Here is a 24,978-nt window from a genome sequence, read left to right on the forward strand (position 1 = left end):
CCCTTTGACCTGTCACTTCAGTTCCTTGTCCCAAGTCCTTCTCAGCTCTCTTGGAGCCCCTTCAGGTACTGGAAAGGGCTCTAAGGTCTCCCTGGAGTCTCTTCTCCAAGCTGAATGATTCCAATTCTCTCACCTTCCAAAAACATACACTTGCTATCTCAGTGCTGGGCTGTGCTTCCCTGATTCTTTCACATCAATATTTAACTCCAGAAAGTGCCCTCAGGTGCCAGTTCAGCTCCGTGTGCAGCTGCTGGAGTCGTTCTGGGGGTCCGGAGGGGAGCTGGCAGGGTGGGATCCAGCCCTCCCAGCCCTCCCGTTCCCCTGCCTGGGGGTGAGGGTGCTGCAGAGGGTGTTGTGTCAGCAGTGGGGCTTGGGAGCCCTCTGAACCCTGGGACTTCAGGGCATGGGGAAAACTGGGGTTCTGCAGGGGTCTTGGAGCTGGTTTTGGTGGGGTTTGTCCTCCTGGGGTGATCCTGCAAACACAGAGAGGGTCACAGCAGGGACTCTGCCCTGGGGGAGGTGCGCTGCTGGAGGGAGGTGAGATCAGGGACCCGGTTAATCCTCCTGCCTTGTCCCAAATGATGCATAAAGCAGCCTTTACTCTGATTCCAAGTGCATTTGTGACTTTGAGATTACTAAATCAGCTCTTTTCTTAATCTGGGGAAGCTCAGGCAGGCAGAGCCACCTGTCAAAAACGTGTGTGACTGCAGCCTTTGCTCAGTCTCTACCTGAAGCCCTGTGTCAGCACTGTGCCTGTGACCTGGGTGACCTCTGGGCTTCTGCATCTAAAACCAAACACTGGTGTCCAAAGACCGCCCGTGCCTGTTTGGACAAAGAACGCCGGGGTGTTCTGTGCCCATTTGTGTCATTTCCCAGCCCCGCTGTGCTCGGGGCTGACTGCAGGTCACCATCCCAGAGGGGCTGCTGGCATCCTCTGGCACCCCAACATCCGCCGGCATCCCCTGGCACCCCACTATCCCCTGGCACCTGCCATCACCCCGACATCCCCCGGCACCCCAATATTGCCGCCATTAAAGCGACATCCCCCTGCATCCCGACACCCCCAACATCCCCCATCCCCTCGACATCCCCCGGCCGTCCCCTGGCGCCGGCTGAGGGTCTGTGCCCGGGGCTGCGCGGCTCTTAGCAGCATTACGGCGGCGGTTGGAATTACGGTAACTGTCGCTGGCGGTGGCGGTGGCGGTGGAGGGGAGCCCCGGGCAGGTGAGCGGCTCCCGGTCCTTTCCTTCTGCAGTGTCACCGCTCCACACACATTCCTACTGATGACCATCGAGGGGCTAAAGGCAGAGAAGGTTTCCCCCTATTCTCAGAAAAGCGGTGCGATGTCCTTGGCATGAGTGGCCCCGCTGTGTCCCCTCGGAGCCTGGGGCTGTCACCTTCCCGTGCTGGCGACTGCTGGAGCCGGAGGGTGCAAAGCACAGAGCAAACTGCTGCACTGGGTCCCCACCAAGCCCGTGGCCCTCTGATCCCCTGATGTTTCCGTAAGGGATGAGCCCCCGCCCCTACCCAGAGCAGGGGTGAGGGGGAAGAGATGTCACCCTGTCCCTCAGCTCCCACTTGTGTGAGCTGTCCTGCAGACCAGGAGTGTTCCCAGCATTTTCCTGTGATTTGCACAGTGCCAAAGGGATGAGTTGAAGACCACCCAGCTCTTCCGGGGCAGTGCTAACAAGGATTGCCCATGGCACCCAAACTCGAGCACTTCCGGGACTGTAAATTCCCTGTTTTCCAGGTGACCAAGCACCAGAAGGTGCTGGCCCCAAAACACTGAGTATCCTGCCAGGGGGGTCCGGGTGCCGGGGACAGCTCCCCTTTGTCCTTAGCCGATGCAGATGCCACCATGGTTCCTGTGTCTCTGCAGTCACACTCCAATGACAGCCAAGCCAAGGACTTTACTCGCATCCTGCCGTTCCAGCTCTCCATGTCCATCCTGGGTAAGGCTGCTCTGATTTCCAGTGGTTTCCCCTAAGGGTAAGGAATGGTGTCCAGTGGGGATTGGCCAACCTGTCCCTTTAACTACCCAGGATTTTTGGACCAAAAATCCCTGGCTGCGTGTTCTGCTGTGAATGGCCACTGGGAATTCCTGGTCAGGCGGCTCCAGGAGGACCAGGGGTGTCGGAGCACAGTACAGAAGAACCTCCTGTGGTTGAAGGTAGGATACCTGGGCTCCTGCCATTATTATGCACCTTAAAAAGAGGAGGTTTTGCAGCTGTCCAAGCTGTTAAATGGAAATTCCTTCACTAGAGGCTGCCCTCCACCTCTGCTGGGGCCCTTCCACCTCCAGCTGCAGAGCGAAGCCAGGTGACATTTCACACTCACATGGAAGCACCAGAGAACGGCTTTTACTCTCCTTTAGAGAGCCTGTGACTCTAAAAATGGATCCAAAATGCTTCAAGAAAGCAGAGTTTGGTCACAGTGAAAATTTCCAGCAATTGTGGAGGTTGGGCAGAGCTAAAACAGCTCCCAAGGCAGCTCAGGAATGAGCTTCACTGGCTCTACACAGGGCAGGGGAAATGCAAGGTGTCTTTGTGAGGAGCTGGAGGTGGTGGTTGGAACACGGGAATGCAGAACTCCTGGGAAAGGCCTGGCCTGGCCAGCAGAACCTGTGAGGTGTGAAGGACCATCCCCCAAGAGACAGTCTGGAGCCTCTGCTGCTTTGGGTTGTGAAGGGAGCACAGAAATCAGCTCTGTGCTGGCCTTCAAAAAAGGTTTCAGAGAAGGTTTCACAAGCTAAAAATGAATTTTGAGTGTTGATCAAGGTGTTTTGAGAGGCTCTCATCTCAGTGAGTTTGGATTCTGAATCAACTGAATCAACTGAATGCCTGCCAAAAATGAGATGAGCTCAAAAATCTTGCTGCTTATTAAAAGCTTAAGACTAAAGTTTGGAAAAAATAATAAAAAGCAATTCTTTTTCACCAGAAGTTAAACCTTAGGCAGATAAAGTGCTAAATGCAAGCCAGGTCTCAAGAAGAAGCCGGTGTGTGCAGCTCAGCTTTGCAGGAGCCTCAGCATCCTGAAGAGATGAGCAGCTCCCCTGCATGCCTGGGCCCTGCCCTAACTGTTGCCTCTATTGGTATATTCCAGGAGCTGTGTCCTAGAAAACCCATCCCAAACTACGCTAAAAGAGTCGATGTGCAAATTCCCCAGTTAAATGATGAGGGTGAGGTCATTGAAGTGAATGACAAGGAGCAGAAGAAGAGACGTAAATCGAAGGTTTGTTGGGGGCTGTTTGCCTTCCACGGATGCTGCATGCCAGTGTTTGGGGAGGAGAGAGGACAGCTCCTGGCAGACAGCACAGGGAATTTGGAATTGCTCCGTTCTTTCCCACTCCTGCTTTTGGATTGCCCCATTGTGAGGAGTTCGTAGGGATCAGGGCTTGCTCAGCACCTTCCCACATGGGAGGGAGCTTGGGAGGCATTCCCAAATTCTGCCTTGTCCCCATGTGTCCCCAGTCATGGCACAATCCTGGGGCCAGTGGCCTTCTTCCCACATAATAAAGGGTGCAGCTCTCAGGGCTTACATTTATGCCACAGACCACAGTCTGGAAACAGCCCTGGACTAAGCAGGGTTTTGCTGCACTCTGGTTTTCCTTACCAACACTCTGGGTCTGTGCTGGGCTCATCCCTAGGGCTGATATGCTCAATACTATGGAATAATGCTGCACTCCTGCCTCCCTGAGTTACTTTTCCTTGTTTCTCTTGCCATCAGACAGATGATTTCAGTCTGCACGAAGCCTATCAGGAACTGAAAACTCACAAGATCGAGCTGGAAGAGAGGAATGTCTTCTGTGGCCCCTACAAGACCCGTGTCCTCTTGGAGCAGTGAGTGGAGTGCCCAGCTGTGGGGCAAAGAGCAGCTTTAGGAAAGCTGTTTCATTCCCTGTGATCCTCCTGGACGCTGGAGAAGGGTCCCTCAGTGTCAGCATTAAGAAATCTCCATTTTTAAAATAAAGATATCAAGATAAGCTGTTTTTAAAGGAATAAGGATTAGTGATCCATGGTGTATCCCACGGGATATGGGGCTGGGAGGAGCCCTTGCCCCTCTGCTCACCCTGATACAAAGGGGGCTGTGCAGATTTAGGGACTGTGGTAGTGCCCTGCAAAGGATTCCCCACTGAAGTGCTGCCCCCCCCTGCTCAGCTGAAGCCAGGGAAATGCTGAGCCAGGCCTTGCAGCTGGCTGAACTGACCCCAGGCACTGCTTCTGTGCAGGTTCGACGGGAGAAGGAGAGCCCATTACAGCGGTGGGGACTGGGTGGCTGCTGCCCACAGGAGAGTGAAGCTACTGCACGTGCCAGCAGGGCAGGACGTGCCCCTGGTGCTGCACGGCCACACCGGGCTCTGCAGAGCTCTGTACCTCTGCGAGGACATGGGGCTCCTGCTCGGCAGCACCAGCGCCGACCTCAGCATCAGGTGAGCTGCGGCTGTGCTGGGACACCCAACCCCCGGCAAAACCAGGGGAAAGGGAAGCACCGGGGTAAAACATCAATGCTAAGCCTGACTTGATCACTACAATTTCTCTGACACCTTAGTGGAACAATTCCTGATTCTAACTTGGTGTGTGGGAGCAGAGCTGAGCCCACTAAATAGGAAATAGTAATGGAATCACATGGAAGGAATCCTAAAGTTCACCGGGTTTCTCCTCTCTTGGGTTGGTGCTCTGTAGGTGCTGGAATATCCACAGTGGTGCCTGCGTGAGAACTTTCTCAGGGCACTACACCAGTATCACCTGCCTGCATTCCCACCAGGAGCACTTTGTATCAGGAGCTGGGGATGGCATGGTGAAAGGTGAGGCAGCCCTGGCAGCTCCCAGCTGGAGGGAATCTCTGGAGGAGATGGGCAGAGGGCAGGGAGCAGGGGGAGTGGGACACGGGGATGAGGGTGGAAGGAAGGCTGTGACTCAGAGGGTGTTTCCACAACAGCCTAAGCTAGGGACACATGCACACACAGTTTCTGATTGTGTTGGGGACTACATTCTCATTATTTCTGCTTTTATTCAGAATTAATGGCTTTGTGGCTGTAATGCCATCTCAACTCTTGGGCATGTGGTATCAACTTTCAGCTTTGCCAGATGTTTCCTTATAGAATAAAGGTGAAAAAGATGTGCTTTTTCTGGACTTCACATATAAATTTCTTGCCATGCAATTATGCTTTCTAAGCTCCTCACAGAGCTGCAGGTACAAGGTGTGACTGTAACCCAGTAGTATTTTTTAATGCATATTGTACTCCCAAAACTCATAATTGGGGCAGATGTATTTTTAATTCTCCTCCCTTTTGCCCCAGCAGTGTGGAGCTTGAAGAGTGGGAAATGTCTGAGGACTCTGATGCACAATAGCCCCGTGTGGGCAGTGAGGATGGACGGGACCCATGTGGTCAGTGGGGGTCACCGAGGGCTGGTGAAGGTCTGGAGTGCTGAGACAGGGGCTCTGATCAAGGTGAGTTTCCTCTTGGCTGGATAATTCTGTGCTAAATGGTCAAAATTCTCTGCTACCTCATCACAGTTTTTTGCATTTGCCGAAGACTTTTTAGAAAATAAAATAATCCCCCCAACAACCCCTAAAGCAGTCTAAACCAATCAAGGAAATTGCAGATAAATAAAAACCTGACTTGGAACCAGCTGCTGATTTTAAGTCAGGGTGTGATTTGCTTCAACCCCTTCACTGCTCGCTCTCTGTAGATTTGTTCACCTCTGCTCCCACAGAAACCTTCTGAACCTGGGGAGATGATGGGAGAGCTTCAGTAACCTGGGGCTGGAGGCACCAGGGGTCAGCCCAAGATGGGAACCTTGCCCTCAGAAGCAGGTCCTGGAGCTGAAGCAGCTGGGCAGCTGTGAGAACACTGAGTCTGTGAATTCCCTGATCAGGTGTCCAGGATCACTGACAGTCCATACCTGGTGGAGGAGAGAAGGTCTTTACCTGTGGAGAAATGGAGGCATAGCCCAGACATCTCAGATATCCCAGCTCCAGATGAGCCCCTTTCCCCACAGCCAGGACAGCCCCCTCTTCCCTCCTGGGCCAACATTCCAGAGACCACAAAGGTCTCGGTGGAGTAACACCTCTTTATCACATGTAATAAGATGGGAAAGGGATGTTATTCCATGCTGGGAGCTCAGCAGCAGCACCAAGCCCAGAACACTTCAGTGACTACAAAACAAACACAGTTAACTGTAGGGTGCACTGGTACAATATCACCCTATAAAACTATATCGGGCTGGTGTCCTGAAAGCCATGGGACACCTCAGACAGATTTACATCCAGATCACTGATAGTGCTGCACCTTCTCCTTTTACTTTGCAGACATTAGAGAGGCACCAAGGCCCAGTTCTCTGCTTGTCCTTTGACCAGTGGCACCTCGTCACAGGGAGCAGTGATGGATATGCCCTGGGATGGAGTATGTTGGGAAAATTTAGGAGATGCCTGATAGCTTTCTTCCATCCCAAGTAAGAATCAGATGTATTTCAAGTTATATTCAACAGCAGACTGGATCTGTAAAGAAAATGTGCCCTTACAGGACCAGAAAATTAATTTGCCTTAATTGCCAGTCTGAGGATTTGAAATATCTGCACTTCTACCAATCTTTATTTCAAAGGCTCTGTCAGGCACCAATGGTCACGAGCAGCATTTTCAGTTAAGACTTGGAACAACTTGAATTGCAAACTCACAACATTTTATCACAACCAGGGATGACTAAAGACAGACAGAGCACAATCCAATACTCCAAGGATCCCCTGCTGTGTTCCACAGGGTGGCACATCACCTGGGCAGGAATAGAGGTGGCCCAGTTTCATGCTGACCAACTGCATGTTATGCCATTCTATCAAACTTTAATTGTATCTAAAACTGTGAAAACTGGAAAATCGTATGGTTTTCATTGATCTTCCTGGACAAAAAACTGAAATTTCAAACACAGCAGATGGCCATGACCATATGGTTGCTATGGGGAGCATGGAATCACAGAATCCCAGAATGGTTTGGGTTAGAAGGGACCTTAAAGATCACCTCATTCCAACCCCCTGCCAAGGGCAGGGACACCTTCCAGTGAAAGGATGCACTGGGCTGTTGGTTTGGCTGTGGAGTGATCTGAGACTTCTCTGTCAGACCTTTGCAATGCCCGATCAGCTCCTCAGTGCAGGCTGTTCCTGCAGCCAGGGCTCTGCTTCTCCTCCAGGCCAAAAGAGCTCACTGACCATTTCTCCTTGTGCAAGCTCCATGGAAGTGCCAACCCTCACCTGGTGTGTTTTCAGGGAAGTCCTATCCCTGGAGTTCCTGTACCTCAGAGTCATCAGTGGCTGTGCTGATGGACACATTCGGATATTCAACTTCCTGACTGGAACCTGCCTCAGGGTGCTGGAGCCCAACAGCAGCAGGGACCCTGTGTCTGCTCTCTATGTTGCAGGAAACAGGTGGGTGACAGCAGCTACCAGCAGGCTCTGACCCAAATTTGGTAGATTACACTGAAATTTAAGGAACTGTGTTTTTGCATCTCACAAATAACTTTTAAAGGGTTCCACTATTTATTAACTGCTTCAGGACTCTGGTTTAGTTCACAATTTAGTTCACAGCTAAAGAGATTTCCTTGGTCTCTTCAGAAATGTACAATTTCCTGTTTCTCTACAGCTGAAGATACAGCCCCAACTGTAAAGCTGAATTCAGAAATTTTTAGGAGGTTGGAGAATCAAGCTACTACCTGACAGTCTTCACCTGTTCCCTGACCTACAGCTTCTTTATAAAGGCCAATACTGAGAAATCCTTCCAGGTTCCTTCACTGTTGCACTCTAACTAAAAGCTTCTGTGGAAGCAATGGGTAAAACATTGCTGTGGTTTCACGGCTGGGCTGGCCACACTCTAAAACATGGCAATAAGTGGGCAGCTATGAAGAAATTAACTCCATCCCAACCAGACCAGCACAGCCCTTCAGTCCACACAGATGTTCCTGACAGTATGGTATTTGTAGTTAGGTACTTCCAGCCTTTAGCACTACTCTGATCTAGCTCTGTCCACTGCTGGAAATTTTCATCCTAATTATTTTTAAATTAATTTTGCTGTGGAACTGAATGAAAAGAGCCCCAGAGATTCACAGAGAGCATGAATTAAGATGTGTGTGATTGATGGGGTTAATTGTTGCTGCTCCTTCGAGGAGAGATGATCTTGGATCTGTTTGAGGCCCTGGGGTTTGTGCTGCACAGGAAGCCCTCAGGCAGGACCTGCCATGTCTGTGATTCCTCCTGTGCTTTTATGGCTCTTCCTTTCCTGCTCCAGGGTGGTGACCAACTCCCCCAGCAGACTGCTGCTGCTCCAGTTCGAGGCTGTGGTGTGGGACTACTCCCTACCCGCTGACAGAGAGGTGGTGAGGAAGGAGAAGAAGGAGAAGAAGGAGAAGAAGGAGAAGAAGGAGAAAAAGGAGAAAAAGGAGAAGAAGCCCCAGGAGGGGAAGGGTGCCAGTGCAGAGCAGCAGCGAGTTCAGGACAAGTCCCAAAGATCTCACCAGCCACCAAAGAGCGGTGGAAGACCCAAAAGTATCACGCTGAGCCTCTGCTTTCCTGGCTTTTTTAAACTGAGTTACAAACCAAGCAGCCACTGCCTTCAGACTCTCTGCTGTTGTCAAGAGCAGATGTGCTGTTGAACCATTTCAATGGTTCTGTCATTTTCTAGGCTTCTCTGAAACCTTTCTGCCTTTTTACAAGTGTTTGGTGTAAATTCAACACATTTTTCAAGACAGACACTGTCATTTTCCAACTGAGTAAGACAGAAATCAGTAGTAGTATTCATATTCACACAGCTGGTGGGCTTGGAAACATGCTGCTGATTCAGGGCTTGAATTATTCATTGCAAACACCCGAGAAAGTGAGAGAACACCTACATTCAGGATCTGCCATCACTGGGAAAGGCAACTGCACAGAAACAGGGACCTTTTCAATTGTAACACGGTGATGTTATTTTGGTTTTAGTCAGCGCTATTCAATACAGTGTGATGACAAATCCCCCAGCTCTACAAACTGAATATTGCAGATAAACTGATGGGCTAGGAAAAGGTTCCTCCTTTTCAGGCCAGCAGATGCCAACTTATGCTCTGCTTGGCAAAAGACATGAGCTAGGGAGCAGCTAGAGCTGGGCCAGGGAGAGAGTCAGGCTGGATTTCAGGGATAGGTTCTTTCCCCAGAGGGTGCTGGCACTGCCCAGGGTCTCCAGGGAATGGACACAGCCCCAGAGCTGCAGGAGCCTTTGGACAGTGCTGCCAGGGGTGCCCAGGGTGGGGTTTTTGAGGGGGTTCTGTGCAGGGACAGGAGCTGCACTGGGTGATCCCTCTAGCTTCCTCCCTACTCAGCTTATACTGTGATTCTCTGATTCTATGCTCTGCAGCGTTTGGGAAAACCTCTCAACCCCAAATGTGTTGCTTTGTTTTTGACTACAGGTGATGAAGCCAAACAGGGCCCTGCTCCCCCTGCACCTGAGGAGGCAGAGGACACTTTGGAATATGAGCTGCCCCAGAGAGAACCGAGCCATCCAATGTCCCCTGACAAGTTCCTCTTAACAATCAGCACCCTGCAGAGCTCCTGCCAGCCAGCCCCAGCCAGCCTCAGCCCTGAGCTCTGTGCAGAAGCCAGGGAAGCACAGCAGCAGTGCCCTGGGAAGGATCTGATGTCCAAAATGCCCCTGCAGCACCAGGAGGAGCAGGCAGCCCAGCTCCAGCGTGCCAGGCTGCACAGCCATTCTCTGACCATGACTAAAGTCTCAACTCCCTTTGAAACCAAAATGCTGCGGCTCAGGCTGAAGAGCTCCTTGCACAGCCCCGCTGTGAAATCCTCCATCCCTGCTCCCTGTGTTGTACGTCCCAAGTTTTGTGGCTCGCTGGCAGAAAGGAAAACTCCCAGTGGCCATGGGAAAGACACTCCTGGCCCCAAAGATGGGGGTCAGCTCATCGATCTCTGCGCAGCTTCTTCAGAGCTGGTCCAGCCAACACCTGGCACGGCTGCACAGATGAGGAATGAAGAGAATAAAGCCAGGAGAATAAAGCCCTTCTGTCCCTCCAGTTCCCGCAGGGACAGTGGGTTCAGGCTCCTGACAGCAGAGCAGGAGGTGCGTGAGGCAGCTGTGGCAGTTCAGCAGCAGGCACAGCAGGCAAAGCGCACAGAAGATAAAGAAAGAGCCAGAAGGAAAGCCTGGCTGAGGAAAATGAGAGGTCTACCTGTGGATTCTTTTACTGGGGAGAGGAAAACACCTGCTCCAGAACTTGGGCATAATACATTTATCTGAGGTGATCCCTGAGTCCAACCAACAGCCACAACCTGGGATTTGGGTGTCCAGCTGAGTCTGCCATGTGGCTTTAAGTATAAAATACAGATATATTCATTTATATACATTTAAGTATATTTAGTATATTGAAGTATACTCCCTGTGGTTTTAAGTGCAAAACACATCTCCACTGTAAGTTTTCCTAAGAAATACTATTGGTATATGCATCTATTTCTCAAGGCAGTGAATGGACTGAGCCCTCTCCTGGATTTACTCCCAAAACCTGCTGTCCTTACTGACATGGCACTGTCTGACACCAATACAGCTCAGGATGGGCTAACTCGGTGAGAATAATAATAAAAAACATCTGAGCAGAGCTTCTGTGGATTGATTAGGCTGTGGAATCTGAAGATGTGTGAACTGAAAGCTGCTGGATCAGTGGCACAAAGACTGCTCGGAGGCCAGTAACTGGGGGTTGATCCTGGTTCTGATTTTGTTTCACATCATCATTAATCAATGACCTGGACCATGACAGGGTGTCCTGAGGTGCCACTAGCCCCAGGGAGGTGCTGCCACCCAGAGGGACCCGGCCAGGCTGGACGCAGAGCTGAGAGAACCTTGGGGAAGTTCAGCAGGGGAAGCTCCAGTGCTGCCCTGGGGAGGAACAGTCCAGCCCCAGGACCTGTGGAAAGCAGCTTAAACTTCATTTCTGTGAAATGCGAAATAGGGTAAGGGGTTCAATTTCCCCATTTTTCTGGATAAATACCTACATGTACTTGACTGGGGAGAGTTTCCTGTCCATGCCAGGGGGATGGAACTGGACGGTCTTTAAGGTTTCTTACAACCCCAACCATTCTGTGATTTTGTAGTTTCCACTAATGCTGAGGACTTAACAGGAGGACAAAAACCTTTCTAGTATTTAAAACAAAACAAAACAAACAAAACAAAAAAAACAAACAAACAAAAACCCCAAAAAACCCAAAAACTAAACAAAAAAACACACCTATTTATCTAGCTTTGAGTATCTGGGCTGGTGTACCAAAAAACTGTTGCACAAGAGGTTTGAGAGAGGCCAGTTCTGCCCATGGTCATGTCAAGGCACTTTCAGCAGCAGTTCTGGTTTGAAATTAAAGTCTCTAAAACTCTCTGCACAGTGGGGTTGTGGTTAGTGTTGGTTTGTTTAATTCAATGCCATCTCTGACTTGCAAACCCTGGGATGAAGCCAGTGAAAAATAACTGCAGGGAGGCTGGCAGCTGGAGCGACTGGCACATCTGTGCCATGGCACAGGGACTGTCACAGGTGGCTGTGCCTGGCACTAGGGAGCAGGGATGTCACATTCTGCCACAGGATGGCAGCTTCTGCCAAGGATTAGCCCACCCTGCTAATCTCAACCCAAGGAACCTGTGCCACAACCCCTGGGAAAACGTCTCTTTAGAAAGCCTGATAGAAAAACATCATGGAAAGGCTAATTCCTTTTTGGCCATGACGAAGTGAGGAAGAGACGGAAAGCTGGGAGAGGGTGTTGGAGATGGCCTGGAAGGGAATTAGGCTGGGGCAAGAGGTCGAGCCTGTGAAGTCACAGAGTTAACTGAGGGGAGGCTGTTTTTCATAGAATCCCGGAAAGGTTTGGGTTGGAAGGGATCAAAGCCCACCCAGTGCCACCCCTGCCATGGCATGGACACCTCCCAGTGTCCCAGGCTGCTCCAAGCCCCAGTGTCCAGCCTGGCCTTGGGCACTGCCAGGGATCCAGGGGCAGCCCCAGCTGCTCTGGGCACCCTGTGCCAGGGGCTCCCTGTGCCAGGGGCTCTCCACCCTCACAGGGGACAATTCCTGCCCAATAACCCATCTATTCCTGTCAGCGTTAGTGCCTCAGTTATCTGAACTAAACTGACCTGTTCTGTGCAGCTGCACTTTGGCAGCCTGTGACAAACTGGGCGGTGCAGTATGCGATGGCCCCCAAGCAGACATGGCCTGGCAGAGCGGCAGTAGCAGCATTTTGGTAGTTTTGGTGTAAACAGGTGTCGCTCGGGCTGTCCTGGTGCTCCCCGAGGTGCAGACATTACCCTGCTGTGCCGACACCGTGCTGTGTCACAGCTCTGTCTGCGCAGCTCACCAGAGCAGAATGGGCTTTATCCAGGGACAGCTCAATGTCGCTATTCCAGCAGAAAGCCTGGATGTTTCACACGACGAACAGATTAAAAAGTGGCAATAACCACTTTTATAAATACTTCTCTTTATTAAAAAGTAATTTAAGTTTTTATGTAGCGCTGTATTTATCAGCAACAGCCTGCGATGGCCTGTGAAATGGCTGAGTTAATTTCATGGAGGCAGTCGGGGATCAGGGTCAGGAGCGGCTCGGTGGCGGCCGCTCAGGGAGTGCCGGTTTCCCGGATCCCCCCGCTCCCCTCAGGCGGTGCCGGTTCCCGGATCCCCCCGCTCCCCTCAAGCGGTGCCGGTTCCCGGATCCCCCCGCTCCCCTCAAGCGGTGCCGGTTCCCGGATCCCCCCGCTCCCCTCAGGCGGTGCCGGTTCCCTGGGTTCCTCCGGGTCCCGCCAGGTCCCCCGGCTCCCCTCAGGGCCGTTGGCAGTAGCGCCGCGCAGCCCCGGCCACGTCACGGCCGAGCGGGGTCACGGGGCGCGCCGTGATTGGTCCGCGCCCGTGATGCACAAGGGAGTGGGCGGGAAGATGGAGCGGAGCGCGTCGCCATTGGTCTGCGGCCATGACGCGGCGGCGGGGCGGAAGTGGCGGCTCCGACCATGGTACGGGACCGGGACCGGGATCGGGACCGGGATCGGGACCGGGCGCTTGGACATGGGATATAGGACCGGGATCAGGAGCGGCGTTCGGACTCGGACTGGGATCAGGGATTTGGGCATGGGTCATAGGACAGGGATCCCGGGACCGGGACTGGGGCCGGAGCAGGGGCCTAGGCATGGATTATAGGATCGGGACTGGGAACCGGAGCGGGAGCCCCTTCCCACAGGCCCCGGGCGAACGGGGCACAGAGGCGCTTCTGCCGCCACGGGCCCGTCCGTACCCACAGCCGGTGCCAGCGCTGTTGGACACGGACCCGGCTCCTGGGAACCGGCAGCTCCTGGGCACCGGCAGCTCCTGGGAACCGGCAGCTCCTGGGCACCGGCAGCTCCTGGGCTCACTTTGCACCGCTGCGAACAGAGGGGCTCGCGAGAGACTGGCTTCTCTCAGCAGTTTCCACCCTGGCCACAGTCCCGGGCAGTGACTCTCCTGGAAGGCTCAGGAACAAAATCTTGCCCCACCTGGACTGTTATTGAGCCTAAAGAACGCGTCGGAGGCTGTGTGTTAGAGCCAGGTGCAGCTCACCACACCTAATGATAATTTCTCAGATCACATTTCTCAGATCACAATGTAGGCTTGTGTGTGGTTAAATCTTCACGTTCTTCCCAAATTCATTCTGATCCTGAGGTACCTCTGCAGTTTTCAGGGCAAAGAACACTGTCCCAAGTTGAAGTAGAAAATGGTTTCATTTTCCTTCTGTAACTCTGCCTCTGCTCCCCACCTCAGGACAGCGGTGATGACATTGAAGATGTGTCTCTCTTTGATGCAGATGATGATGTATCCAGGAGATCCAAAAAGTCAAAAATAAGGTCAGTGGTGACTGAGGGTGTTTCTGGAATGTCTCTTCCTGTGTCAGCTTTCAGGCAGTTATTTCCCATTTTTCCAGAACACTGGGTTCATGTTACGATGCTGACCCTTATCCTGTGCATTGCTGGGAGATCCCTTGGCAATGTCACCTGTCTGCAGGAGCTGTGACTGTCCCGTCCTTCATTCCAGGCACCCAGTGGCATCATTTTTCCACTTATTCTTCCGAGTCAGTGCCATCGTTGTTTACGTGCTCTGTGAGCTCTTAACCAGCAGCTTCATTGCCTGCATGGTGACCATCATCCTCCTGCTGTCCTGTGACTTCTGGGCTGTAAAGGTGAGTTCCCCTTGTGCTTTCTGTTATCTTTGCCTTGCAGTGTAAAAATAACTCACAGTGATAGTCATCTCTCCAAAAAGTCATTTGTTTGTGCCTCTCCCTCAGAATGATAACCCCAAACACCCTCAGGTACTGTGGTGGATTGCACATGAAGTGCACATGAAGTTATGAAGTAAACTCTGACATCTCTGTGTATTCGGTTCCTTTTGAAAGTCAAGTGGAGAATATTTATTAGGCTCCCTTTTGAGGCAGCACAGGCTTTATTGTCAGCTCAGAATCATCACAAATCTGCTCCTTGTGCTGGATCTCTGAGAAAATGGATTGTTGAGAGTCTTGTTCTCCCAAATGTGGGGCAGACGGGCACTGTGGAAAGCAGCAGCTCAGGCAGTGAGCCTTGGCAGAAGGTTTCTTCAGCAGAAGACACAGAGTTCATGGCTTCTCCTCTCTCCCAGAATGTCACAGGGCGGCTCATGGTTGGCCTGCGCTGGTGGAACCAGGTGGATGATGACGGCAGAAGTCACTGGGTGTTTGAAGCCAGGAAGGTAAATGATTTTGTTCTGATCTTGTACTTGTGTCTGCTTCATGAACCTCCTGATAACTGGTGGTTCTGCTTGTGAGGAGGGATTGCACAGGGAACGATTACTTGCAGCCACAGGTCTGTGACCTTGTTTTGGGATGGCTACTGGATTAGCTTTTTGATTGCTGAGTTATTAAAAAAATCTCACGATGTATTGATGTGGCTTCATATAAGTAATGTAAGTCTGTGTTTTTGGAGGTAGGAAACTACTCTTTTGGCTGTTTCTAAGCTTTATAACTGAACCATCAGGAAATGTCATTTTTCCCAAACTTACCCTTCTAGCCGCAAGCATTCCAAGAGGCTTTGATGCTGCTACCACCAGTGATTCTAAAGGAAAATTGAAAAGATTCCCTTAAATGAGACTTTCTGTTGCAGAGATGTCTTTGTGTGATGTAGAACGGAGTCTTGGAAACACCCAGTGCTGTTGTGTGGAGGGAGACCCCAGGGAGTGGGGGGATTCTGCCCTGGTTTTAAGGACATGGGGTCTGTAGGGTGGAGCAGCCTGATCACTTCCATTTCCTTTCTGTTTCTAGGTGTCAGCACAAGGGGGTAAAACCTCATCCGAAGCAGAGTCCCGAATTTTCTGGCTAGGCCTGATCACCTGCCCCATGGTCTGGGTGATCTTTGCCTTCAGCGCTCTCTTCTCTTTCAAAGTGAAGTGGTTGGTGAGTGCCCTCCTGAGCGCTGCCGTGGAGCTGGCCCTGTCTGAGGACGGGGGGACAGCTGCTGATGTTTTCTCCCTGTCACAGGCAGTGGTGGTGATGGGGGTGGTGCTGCAGGGAGCCAACCTGTATGGCTACATCAGGTGTAAAGTTGGCAGCAGGAAGAACCTGACCAGCATGGCAACCAGCTACCTGGGGAAGCAGTTCCTGCGGCAGGTGAGTGCCCAGGGCTTTGGGATCCCTGGGAAAAACAAGAGTAGCTACGGAAAAATGTTGGTGTTTTGAGCTGTGCAGTGGGACCCTTCCCACACTGCTGCCCTGGGAACCTGAGCCCCGTTAATTAAGGCACAGAGCACTGCTAATTGCTGCCACCCAGCCCCATATGCAGCGCTATGATATTGGCTGGTGCCATGGATAAATGCCATGGGAATTACTGGAATACGACTGGTGAGGTGGAAGTGACACTGCTGGCTAAAAGGACTGCCACTGCACTTTGTGTTCTCTCCCACTTCCACCCAGGTCTTCCCAGCAGCTCCTGTTCTCCCCCAGCTCTGGGCTTCCTCTTTCCAGGAAAGGGAACAAATGTTCCAGCAGGAACAACCACCCCATTGCCACTTCACTGCCACTGGACTGCTTTTTCTGGCTGTGTGGACAACTCTGGCAGAGGTGTTTTGGCTGCCACAGGTTCACAAATATTTGTTGGAATTACTGCTGTTAGTGTGATCAGAAGCTGAAACACTGATGGACCTTTCTTGGCACTCTGTGCTGGGCCCATCCCCTTCTTGGTTTGCTCCTGAGTTTTTGTACCCTGGCAGGCTTACCCAGATGCCCAGGCTAGTCTCTGGCTCTGTTTCGCCCCCAAATCCCAGCAGTGACTCACAAAGTTCTGCCATCTTTGATCTTGCCTCCTGCAGACCATGGCTACAGAGGACCAAGCAGCATCCTGAGTGTGATGGGAGCCTCCAGCCAGGCTGCATTCCCAGCAGTGACCAACAGAGAAGGCTGCTCTGACCATTTTGGGGGCTGCACAACAAGGTGTGAATTAAAAGAAGTAAATAAATTGTGCAAGACTCGGGGTTAACGCTCCTGGCAACTTATATTCCATTTTCCAGTAGCAGTTTGTGTTTAAGTCCTCTCTTTAGTTTGATTAATGAGAATAATTTGCTTAAACTTTAAATTAAAAGATTGAGTGGGTTTCATACAGGTTTAGATCTACTGGATGAGTTAAGAGAAAATTGCTGGAGATTCTTCAGAAAAGCCATGTACAAGCTGAGCCTTGAGAACTACCCTGCTCCTTCTGCTCTTGGTGCCTGGGGACTTTCAGTTGTGGACAGGTTTTGCTCTTGGAGGTTGTTGCTGCTTCTGTTGCAGTTCAGGGAGTGATTTTTTTGGCCCTGCATCCATCATTATGTGACTGGAATGGCGCTGAGTGGTTGCAGTGAGGGGCATCTGAAGGAAATGGAGCTTCTGGGAAGATCCCTGCAGTCTCATGGCAGCTGCAGGAAGTGACCTGTGAGCAGGCCCTAGTGTTCTGAAGCATTCATAGACCTGGGGAACATCCTAAAGCCCTGGATCTGTGGGAATCCCTGCAAGCCTGGGCCTGTCTGGAGAGAGTGGCAGGAGCAGAACCAGTTTCCAGGGAAGGCTCAGCCCGTTGCAGCCAGGGCTTGGGAGAGCAGCCCTTGTCTGCCTGGCCTGTCACACTGAGGCCATGAGTTGACCTGGAGGGGGTCACTGGGCCATGGGGCTGTTCCTCAGGCCAGGAGGGTGAGGGGATGTGACCAGCAGTTCCCTGGCACAGGGGTGGGACTGGCAGGGAGTCACCCTCCTGCAGTCCATGCTCTGTGCTGTCCCAAAGCTCCCCAGGGAGTCAGCTGGGGAGAGCCCTGTGTGGGATCCTGGCTGGTAGTGCTCAGTGGGATGGCAGTCCTGTGTTCTGAGCTCATCTCTGCACAGGGACCAGTTCCCTCTCCTGGGGTTCTGTCACTGGAGCTTGTGCTTCCACAGCAGGTGCTGAACATTCTGGGTGGAGTTGTAAATGAAGAATGTGGTTTCTTTTTGACTCCTGGGTGCTGTGAATTGTGGGGTTCCATTAACCTGGTTCCTGTCCCTGTGCTCTGCAGTACTGGCAGCTGTACATTTGTTTAACTCCTTGGATTGATACCTCCCTTTTGTAAATGCATATTTATAAAATCTTGAAATTAAAATACTGCTTTATTTAACCAGCCCAGACATCCCTTCTATGGTTCATGGCTCAGCTTCATTTCTGCCCCATGTCCTTGTCAGGCACCTTTAGCAGGAGTTTATTGTCCATTTCAACAGTGCTGTTCCTCCAGCTCTGGCACAGTTCATGTCCTGCAGGGCTCTGCAGAGTTTTCCCGGGGCAAACACTGCCCAGGCTGCTGGAGTTGTCACCGTGCAGAGCTGAACTTGTTGTCTCTCCAAGGCTCCTCTCCTTTTGAGTGCACTCAGAGGTGGCCCCCTGCCCAGACCCTGCTCAGTGTCCCCACCAGAGGAACTCTAATCCCCTCTTACATGGAAGGGATCAGTTATTTCTAGGGGATCAATGTAAAGAGGCCAAATGCAGTCAAACCCTGCAGTAAAGACCCTTCAACAGCCACATGGGGACGGGCAGGTCCTGCAGGGAGTGGGAATCCTTCCTGCTGCAGCCTAGCCAGCCCCTGTTCTCTGCTGGGCTGAGGGACTGGCACAGCTCCAGCCACGAGCTGCTGCTTCTAAAATGTGTTAAAAGGTTTGCACTTAATGTTTATTCACCTGCTGCCAAAGCTCCCCCCAGACTCCTGGAAAACAAGGCTTTTCTGGAAGTTGCAGTTTATTTAACCAAGAACAGGCATTTCGTAGTAGGTGCCTTTAAATAGAGCCTTCTTTAGTTATTTTTAGCTCTTGGCAAACATTCAGGCTTTTGGCTTCTGAGAAACTGGCAGTTTATTGCATTTCTGTCATGGATCAGAACCAAATTTCTTATCTCTGCTGCAGTTGGGTGAGAGTCTGGTTTGATTCTCACTCGCTGTGTGCTGGGGTTTCCTGGGGAGCAGGAAGTGGGAGTTGCCTCAGAGCAGAGAAATTCTGTGAATGTGCTTTTTTCTGCAAGCCCCAGGACTCCACGCTGAGCCAGCTTCTTGAGCATCAGCTGGGTAATGCTGGCCCCACCTTGGACCTGGGTGGGGCTGAACTTGGAGGGTTTACAGAGCAGAAATACTCCAGGAACAACAACCACAATAATAATAAAAAATAATGGAATACTCTTTGCTCTGAAATAGCGAAATACAGCTGGGATGGTGCAAGCACAGCTGAAAGGTGGGCTTGGGATTATCCTCATTTCACAGGCAGAGCCCTGTTTGGGGTCCTTCAAATTTGGGCCAGCAAGGGAGGAGCAGGAGTGACAGAGCCTGGGGCACTCCGGCTGCCTGGGGTGCTCACACCAAGCCCTGCTGTCCCTGTTTGGTGACAGTGGGAACCCGTCCCCTCCCTCCCCCTGTGCAGGTGCTGGATCCCCCAGGAAGGTGCTGGATTTAGGCACAGAGGTAGTGCTTTCTCTGGCCCTGTGCTTTCACACATTCCTGGGATGCATTGGGACATTCCAAACCCAAAGGCCTCCCCAGGCACATTTTTTCCCATTCCCTTCCCCGGTGCTGTCCAGGATGCTGAGGGTGCTGGGCAGCCAGGTCTGGGCACTGGGAGCCTGCAGGAGCTCCCTGCTGGCTGCGCTCTGCACCCTGGGGGAGTGCAGTGGGCACAGCTGAAATCCAGAGCTGGGGGAGGGAGGATGGCTAGGTCTGCCTCTCATGCAGCCTGGGAAGGGAGGCATCCTGCTTTCCTGCGGGATATTTCAAGAGGAGAAGGAGGAGACAGGATTTAAAGCCCAGGAAGCAAACCCATGGAGCTGCAGCCTCCTGAGGTTGTGTCAGGTACGGAATTCATTATTGTCCAGACAAACAAAATCCACTTCCAACAGCTGAGTTTGCTCCTGTGGAAATGGCCCCTGTGATCATGCCAAAGGTGCCCCTAACTCAAACTCCCCTTTCTGAGCCTGCTTTATGCTTCTGCTGAGGAATTGCTGATGGAAAATCACGGTGCCCCTGTGGCACCTGCAGCCTGTGGGAGCTGTGAGCAGGAGCCAAAGGCTGCGTCTGCACCTCCAGTTCTGACACAGCTGGAGCTGGCTCAGCATGGAAACCCTCCTGTGGCAATGAATTCCACATGTATACTCTGTGTTCCTGGGGAACTCCCTCTGATGACTTTCCCCGGGGACAGGAACTCCCATGCTTTTGTTTCATTCCAATCCTTTTTATCGATTTCCTCTCCTCAACTATTAATTTGTAAATTACCCAATTGATGGCTGTTAATGCCAGGTCAGCCCATCCCCCGTTGCTGCACATTTCCAGGAGCTTTAATATTTCCCAGAATATTTGCCAAAGCCACGCTGAGGTTCTTCAGCTGATTCTTCTGTCTGTAGAAGTCCCGACAGTTTGCTCCACATGGAGTTGGACTTTGTGCTCTGTTGTTCCTCACATTCCTCCAAGAATCCTTAAAAACCACCAAGATCACACTTGCCACGTCCCACCCATCCGGCACCGGGAGGAGCATCAATCTGGGGATTAATTGCTCCCTGAGTTCATCCCTGAGCCCTCCAGACTCCTCCTGGAAACTTCATGGGCCTGTGGTGTCATTGTTCTGAGTTACCCCTCTCTGTGTCACCAACCTCCTTCCATTTAGCTCATTTTGGGTGAGCTCTGTAGTGGTTTTTCCTCCTTTTTTTTTTTTTTTTTTTTCAATCCCAAAGCACTGTGTAAACAACTCCATAGTAACGGCTGGAGCCCATGAGTCATTCAGCTTTTCTGCCACGGACACAGCAGCTTCCTGCTGCTGCTGCTGTGATTCCAGGGCAGGGGAGGGCTCAGCTGGTACTCACCCTTTCCTCCTCAGGGCACCTCTCTTGGGGCTGGCCCTGTTTTATGGTTTGTGTCACTTCTGCCCCTCAAGGGGATATTCTGCCCCAGTGGGATCTTCTGTACTTCTGTACTTGTCACCTGTCCCCTCTCCTCTGAGGTTTAAACTCACCTCAGTGCCTGGAGTGAGGCACTGAGTTTTCTTATTGGAGCCCTCCCTCACATCCAGACTCTGTTGTAGAAGGAATTTGTATCACCTCTGGTCTTGGGAACTTCCACACCTCCTTCCCAGCACCTGAGAGCCCACTGGAGGTGCCACCTGTGGGCAGAGGCCCCAACCCAAACCCTCACCGAAAATCTCTTTGGGTAAGAAAAAAAGTATTCCCTCACCTTTTGTGAGCCCTTGATTTCTCATGTTTTAATTTGCAGGGTTGTGCCCAAAAGTTTAGGTTAATTAGGACTGGCCTGGATGGAGATGGGGACAGGGACTTTGCTTGGATCCTGCTCCATCTCTGGCTCCCAGAGCAGATCCTTGTTGGGGCTCAGCTGGGAGCTGGGGCAGGAAAGGGGCCAGGGCTGGATGCAAATGGAGTTCTGAGATGTGGAGCCTTCATCAGGCACCCCCAGCCACATGTGGGGATCAGACTGAGCTCCCCGAGCTCTTTGGCAGCTGCTGCACACGGGACACCCCCAATCCTCAGCACAACGGGAGAAAAACGCAGGATCAGCAACATCCCGGTGGGATTTTCCTCTCTGTCTGCAGCAGGATGGGGAGGGCAGCATCCCCTGGGGTGTGACCAGACTGGGCAGCCTTTAGGGCATATCAGACCCTAAGCCCATCGAGCCCCTGGACAAAACCTCCTCATGCCCAAAGCCCTGCAGCACATCTGGAGCCGCACAGCTGGGCCGACCCTGCCCCGGGTCCCTCCAGCCTCTGCTCGGACTCTGATCCATCCTCTCCCACCCCGTGCCTCTCCTCTCCAGACGGCACGGCAGCAGAGGGAGCCCTTACGCTTCTGTTTAAAGAACAATTAAATAAATAATACTTTAAAAACGGAGCAGAGAAACTGATCAGTCCTGCGCCCTGAGGAGCGCCAGAGCCACCCGCGGCGTGGCACTGCGGGGAGCAGGGTGTCACCTCCCCGGTGCCACCCGGACACGCTGCCCGTCCTCCCGGGCCTCGCAAAGGAGGGACAAAGGGGGGCACAGCCGCCCAAGGGAGCGCTGGGGCCGGGCAGGGACAGAGAGGGATGTGAGGGGATATAACGGGAACATGATTCACTGCTCTGGTGTTACAGGGGGTGTGAGCAACCGCTGCAGCTGGAAAAAGGCAGTAAAAAGTGAATTTGCTGCCAGCTATGTGTGTGTGGGACCGGCTGCCTGGGCTGGCTCTTCAAACAGCCCTCAGGCCCGCCCCAGTTTGGGGGAATAAGCTGTGATTTAATAAATGCTCCCTACAAAAGGATCCAGCCCAGGGCCTCAGGTGGAAAAGGCCATTGAAAATCAGAGTCCAAATGGCCACAGCAGGATTTTCCATCTGCATCCAAGGCTGCAAGCAAATACAGGCATTTGTAGGAAGAGCTGTCATCCTGCAAGGATTTCTGCAAAAAAAGAGAAAGTCCAGGCAGGGAATGATGAATGGGAGCAGGTGGGAACAGGCTGATCCATGAGAGATCCCTGGGCTGATCCATGGGACATCCCTGGCTGATCCATGGGACATCCTGGGCTAATCCATGGGACATCCCTAGCTGATCCATGGGATATCCCTGGCTGATCCATGGGACATCCCTGGATGATCCCTGGGCTGAGCCCTTCGGCTGATCCCTGGCTGATCCACACATGAGCTTGAGGATCCTGCAGAGTTTGGCTGTCACTGCCTGGCTTCACCTTCACTTGTGCAATCTGGGTGAGGGAAGGCAGGTTTCTCTGGAAATCCAGATTTCCCTGTTCTGGGATGGCCTTTGCCAGGTGGGAGAGGAAGGCGTGTGGCAGGGCCGGTGGGATTGCCCACGGATTTGGGATAGATTACATGGATTTTTGAACTTCAGTGCCTGCTTAACTTGGGCTCAAAACCACCCAAAGGTGTGGAAGCAGCAGGAGCCTTGCAATTCCCTCAGGGAATAAATCCCAGCTCTGCTTCCTGAGCATCCTCCTCCAGCCAGGAGCATCCACAGCCCCAGAAGTGAACCCACAGCTCAGGTCTCTCCGGCTCTAAATACATACCAGGAGGAAATTCCAGCCCTGGCCCCTCTTGGCAAAACTTTTGGCTCTGCTCTCGTGGTTTGAGCCACAGGACCTCTGACTTCCAGCTGTAAAAATCTTGTAGTTACACAAGAGGAAGCAGCAGAGCTCATGTGCATGAGAATTATCCCGTGTCCTGAAGCTCTGCTGGGCCTGGAAGCCATCTGTGTGACCCTTCCCGGGGTCGGAGGGGAGACATTCCATCTTTCCTGTGTCATTCCAAATAAAAAGCCCAAATCTGGCTGCTGCTTGCAGCCCTGGCAGGCGCTGGGTCCGTGTGTGGGACACTCTGAGCTGTTCTCCTTAAATGTGATTTAGCAACGCCCAAGTGCGTCCAGCCGGGAGCCGCCAGATCCTGGGGATGTGTCAGGGCCTTCAAGGAAAGGAATAAAAAATGAGCATAGCTCAAGGGCTGAAACCTTGGAAGTCCACAGGACTCAGCAGCTGTGAGGGGAAATGGTGACGATCTCACTGTCTGGAGGGAATTTAAAGCATGGACATGGATCCAAGCTGTGGAAGCGCTGCCTGCACACTGCAAGATGTGGAATTTATTGCAATTTATTGCCATTCATGACCTGTATTTGCTGGTAGCTGAACAGTGTCAGTCACCCACAACCAGAGAAGGTTCTAATTGACTGATTTAACTTTTAGTAATTTGTTCAAACCAACCCCATTCAGGTGAAGTCAAATCCACCACATTTTAAGCCCATGGGGCAGCCCTCAGGACACCCCCAAATCCAAGGAATCACAGTGTCCCAGGAGCTCTCAGTAGGTGGGTTTGGTGTGTCCAGCTCCATGTGTGACAACCTACCCCCAAAGAGCCTGTTTCTCTCTGAATAGAATAGAAATTACTTTTAATATTTAATTACTGGAGTTGGAGCTTGGTGTCTCCTCACTGCCCCTCTCCTTCCCATTAACACAAACGTGTGCCGGGGCTGTGCAGACAAACCACAAATAAAGTGACTTCCCAGGAGAGGTTCTGCATCTGCTCCCTGGGTGGGATCCTTGGGGAACACCGGGCTGGCTGTGCAGCTCCACCTGGGGAAGGCACTGTGGGTTTGCTGTCAGACCAACACCAAAGCTGTGGAGTGGGAGCATCATCCTGGTGCTTCCCAAAAGCGGGGTGAAAGGCCAGGCTCTGTCCTCACACACGGGGGAGATGAGGCCAATGTCACCACGGTGGGGGGGGGCAGTGGGGCCATGCCACGTGCCGTGGGTGACAAAGCTCCCTGCCCTTGCCAGAGGGTGCCAGGGCCTTGTCTGAGCCCCCAAACCTCTCCCCACCCATCCTCTGGAGCTGGCACTGCTGAGATGGTGTGGGGAGTCCCAAAGCGGTGCTTCCCTCCCCCAGGAAAAGGTCCAAGCTGGGAATGGGGATGGGGGCTGGCACAGGAATGCAGGGATGAGTTCCTCCAGGGAATGAGAGAGGCACAGCAACACAAGGAGGAGGGGAGGCCCTGGCTGTGCTGAGCTCCTGCTGCTCCCTGGCAGGAAAAGCGCTCCCTGCCTTCCCCCTGCCCTGGCAGTGCTGAGGCTGTTTGCTGGGTCGGCAGAGTCTGGGGCTGTCCAAGCACTCACTGGGCACCCTGCGGAACACCAGGGTGACTCAGATTTCCCTGAGATGTTCTTATAGCAGCATCCCCTGCAAGAGCTGCCCTCTGCCCTTCCCCCGTGTGCTGGGCTTTCCTGTGCATCCCACACGCTCCGGGAGCTGGGACAGCCCAGGGAGGGCTGGGGGGCCAGGGCAGCTGTGTGCCCCCAGCTCAGCTTCTCCTGCAAGGAAAGGCCACTGGAGCTGGGCATGGCTGAGCAATCCTGCTCAAGAATCCCGGGAAACCCCTCCAGAGGCTCAGCCCAGCCCTGAGGGTCTCTTAACCAGGCAGAGGAGGAGGAATGTGTGTCATGCTGGATAGAAAGGGATTTTTTGGGACTGTGGTGAGACCTCCTGGATGTGATCCTGGGGAAGGAATGACTTGGAGGTGGCTCCACAGACATTTCCCTGTGTATCCCTCAAAGAATGAGCACCTCTGGCTGTAATCAATAAATCCTGGAAATTGTTCCACTCACCCTGCACATCCCAAAGGCATCTGGAAAGCAGCCCAGCGCCAGGGAGGAGGATGGTGCAGGCCATGCCGAGTGTCCAGCTCTGCAGGGACAGGGATTTGGTGGAAGTGATGCAGTCTGGCCCGGCCCAGCCGGATTCGTGTCACACCAGGAGTGGCCTTGACTCCCTGTCCTGCCAGAGCCCAGCCTGGAGCTGTGCTGGCTTAGGTTGTCCTCATGCTGCTTTTTCCAGAGCAAGGCTCTTCACAAGGCAGGGGGCTCCCAGAGGAAGGGATTATTCATTTCTAGGAATGTTTGAACCAGTGGGATCTCCTGGAATC

General features: G+C 52.5%; 2 protein-coding genes across 2 annotated transcripts; both read left to right on the plus strand.

Annotated features, from left to right (window-relative positions):
• The first annotated feature begins 1,858 nt into the window (after nt 1-1,858).
• LOC134557103 (F-box/WD repeat-containing protein 10-like) lies at nt 1,859-12,340 on the plus strand. The gene is made up of 12 exons (XM_063409760.1): nt 1,859-1,952; nt 2,043-2,170; nt 3,103-3,231; nt 3,727-3,839; nt 4,229-4,429; nt 4,683-4,804; nt 5,303-5,451; nt 6,313-6,455; nt 7,260-7,418; nt 8,275-8,362; nt 8,417-8,531; nt 9,428-12,340. Exons 1-12 carry the CDS (start codon nt 1,859-1,861, stop codon nt 10,267-10,269), a joined length of 2,283 nt encoding a protein of 760 aa, XP_063265830.1. The 3' UTR covers nt 10,270-12,340.
• A 596-nt stretch (nt 12,341-12,936) lies between these two features.
• LOC134556981 (Golgi apparatus membrane protein TVP23 homolog B-like) lies at nt 12,937-17,668 on the plus strand. Its single transcript, XM_063409519.1, has 7 exons — nt 12,937-13,008; nt 13,790-13,872; nt 14,060-14,204; nt 14,657-14,746; nt 15,315-15,446; nt 15,531-15,659; nt 16,358-17,668. Exons 1-7 carry the CDS (start codon nt 13,006-13,008, stop codon nt 16,388-16,390), a joined length of 615 nt encoding a protein of 204 aa, XP_063265589.1. The 5' UTR covers nt 12,937-13,005; the 3' UTR covers nt 16,391-17,668.
• The last annotated feature ends 7,310 nt before the right edge of the window (nt 17,669-24,978 follow it).

This window comes from Prinia subflava, chromosome 12 (assembly GCF_021018805.1).
Source record: "Prinia subflava isolate CZ2003 ecotype Zambia chromosome 12, Cam_Psub_1.2, whole genome shotgun sequence".
Classification (NCBI taxonomy): Eukaryota; Metazoa; Chordata; class Aves; order Passeriformes; family Cisticolidae; genus Prinia; species Prinia subflava.

Coding starts and splice junctions, on each gene's coding strand:
- LOC134557103 (XM_063409760.1), top strand. CDS start 1,859: ATGGTTCCTGTGTCTCTGCAGTCACACTCCAATGACAGCCAAGCCAAG. Junction 4,430..4,682: donor AGCGCCGACCTCAGCATCAG/GTGAGCTGCGGC, acceptor GGTGCTCTGTAG/GTGCTGGAATATCCACAGTG. Junction 8,363..8,416: donor TACCCGCTGACAGAGAGGTG/GTGAGGAAGGAG, acceptor AAGGAGAAAAAG/GAGAAAAAGGAGAAGAAGCC.
- LOC134556981 (XM_063409519.1), top strand. Junction 14,747..15,314: donor GGGTGTTTGAAGCCAGGAAG/GTAAATGATTTT, acceptor TTCTGTTTCTAG/GTGTCAGCACAAGGGGGTAA. Junction 15,660..16,357: donor GGAAGCAGTTCCTGCGGCAG/GTGAGTGCCCAG, acceptor TGCCTCCTGCAG/ACCATGGCTACAGAGGACCA.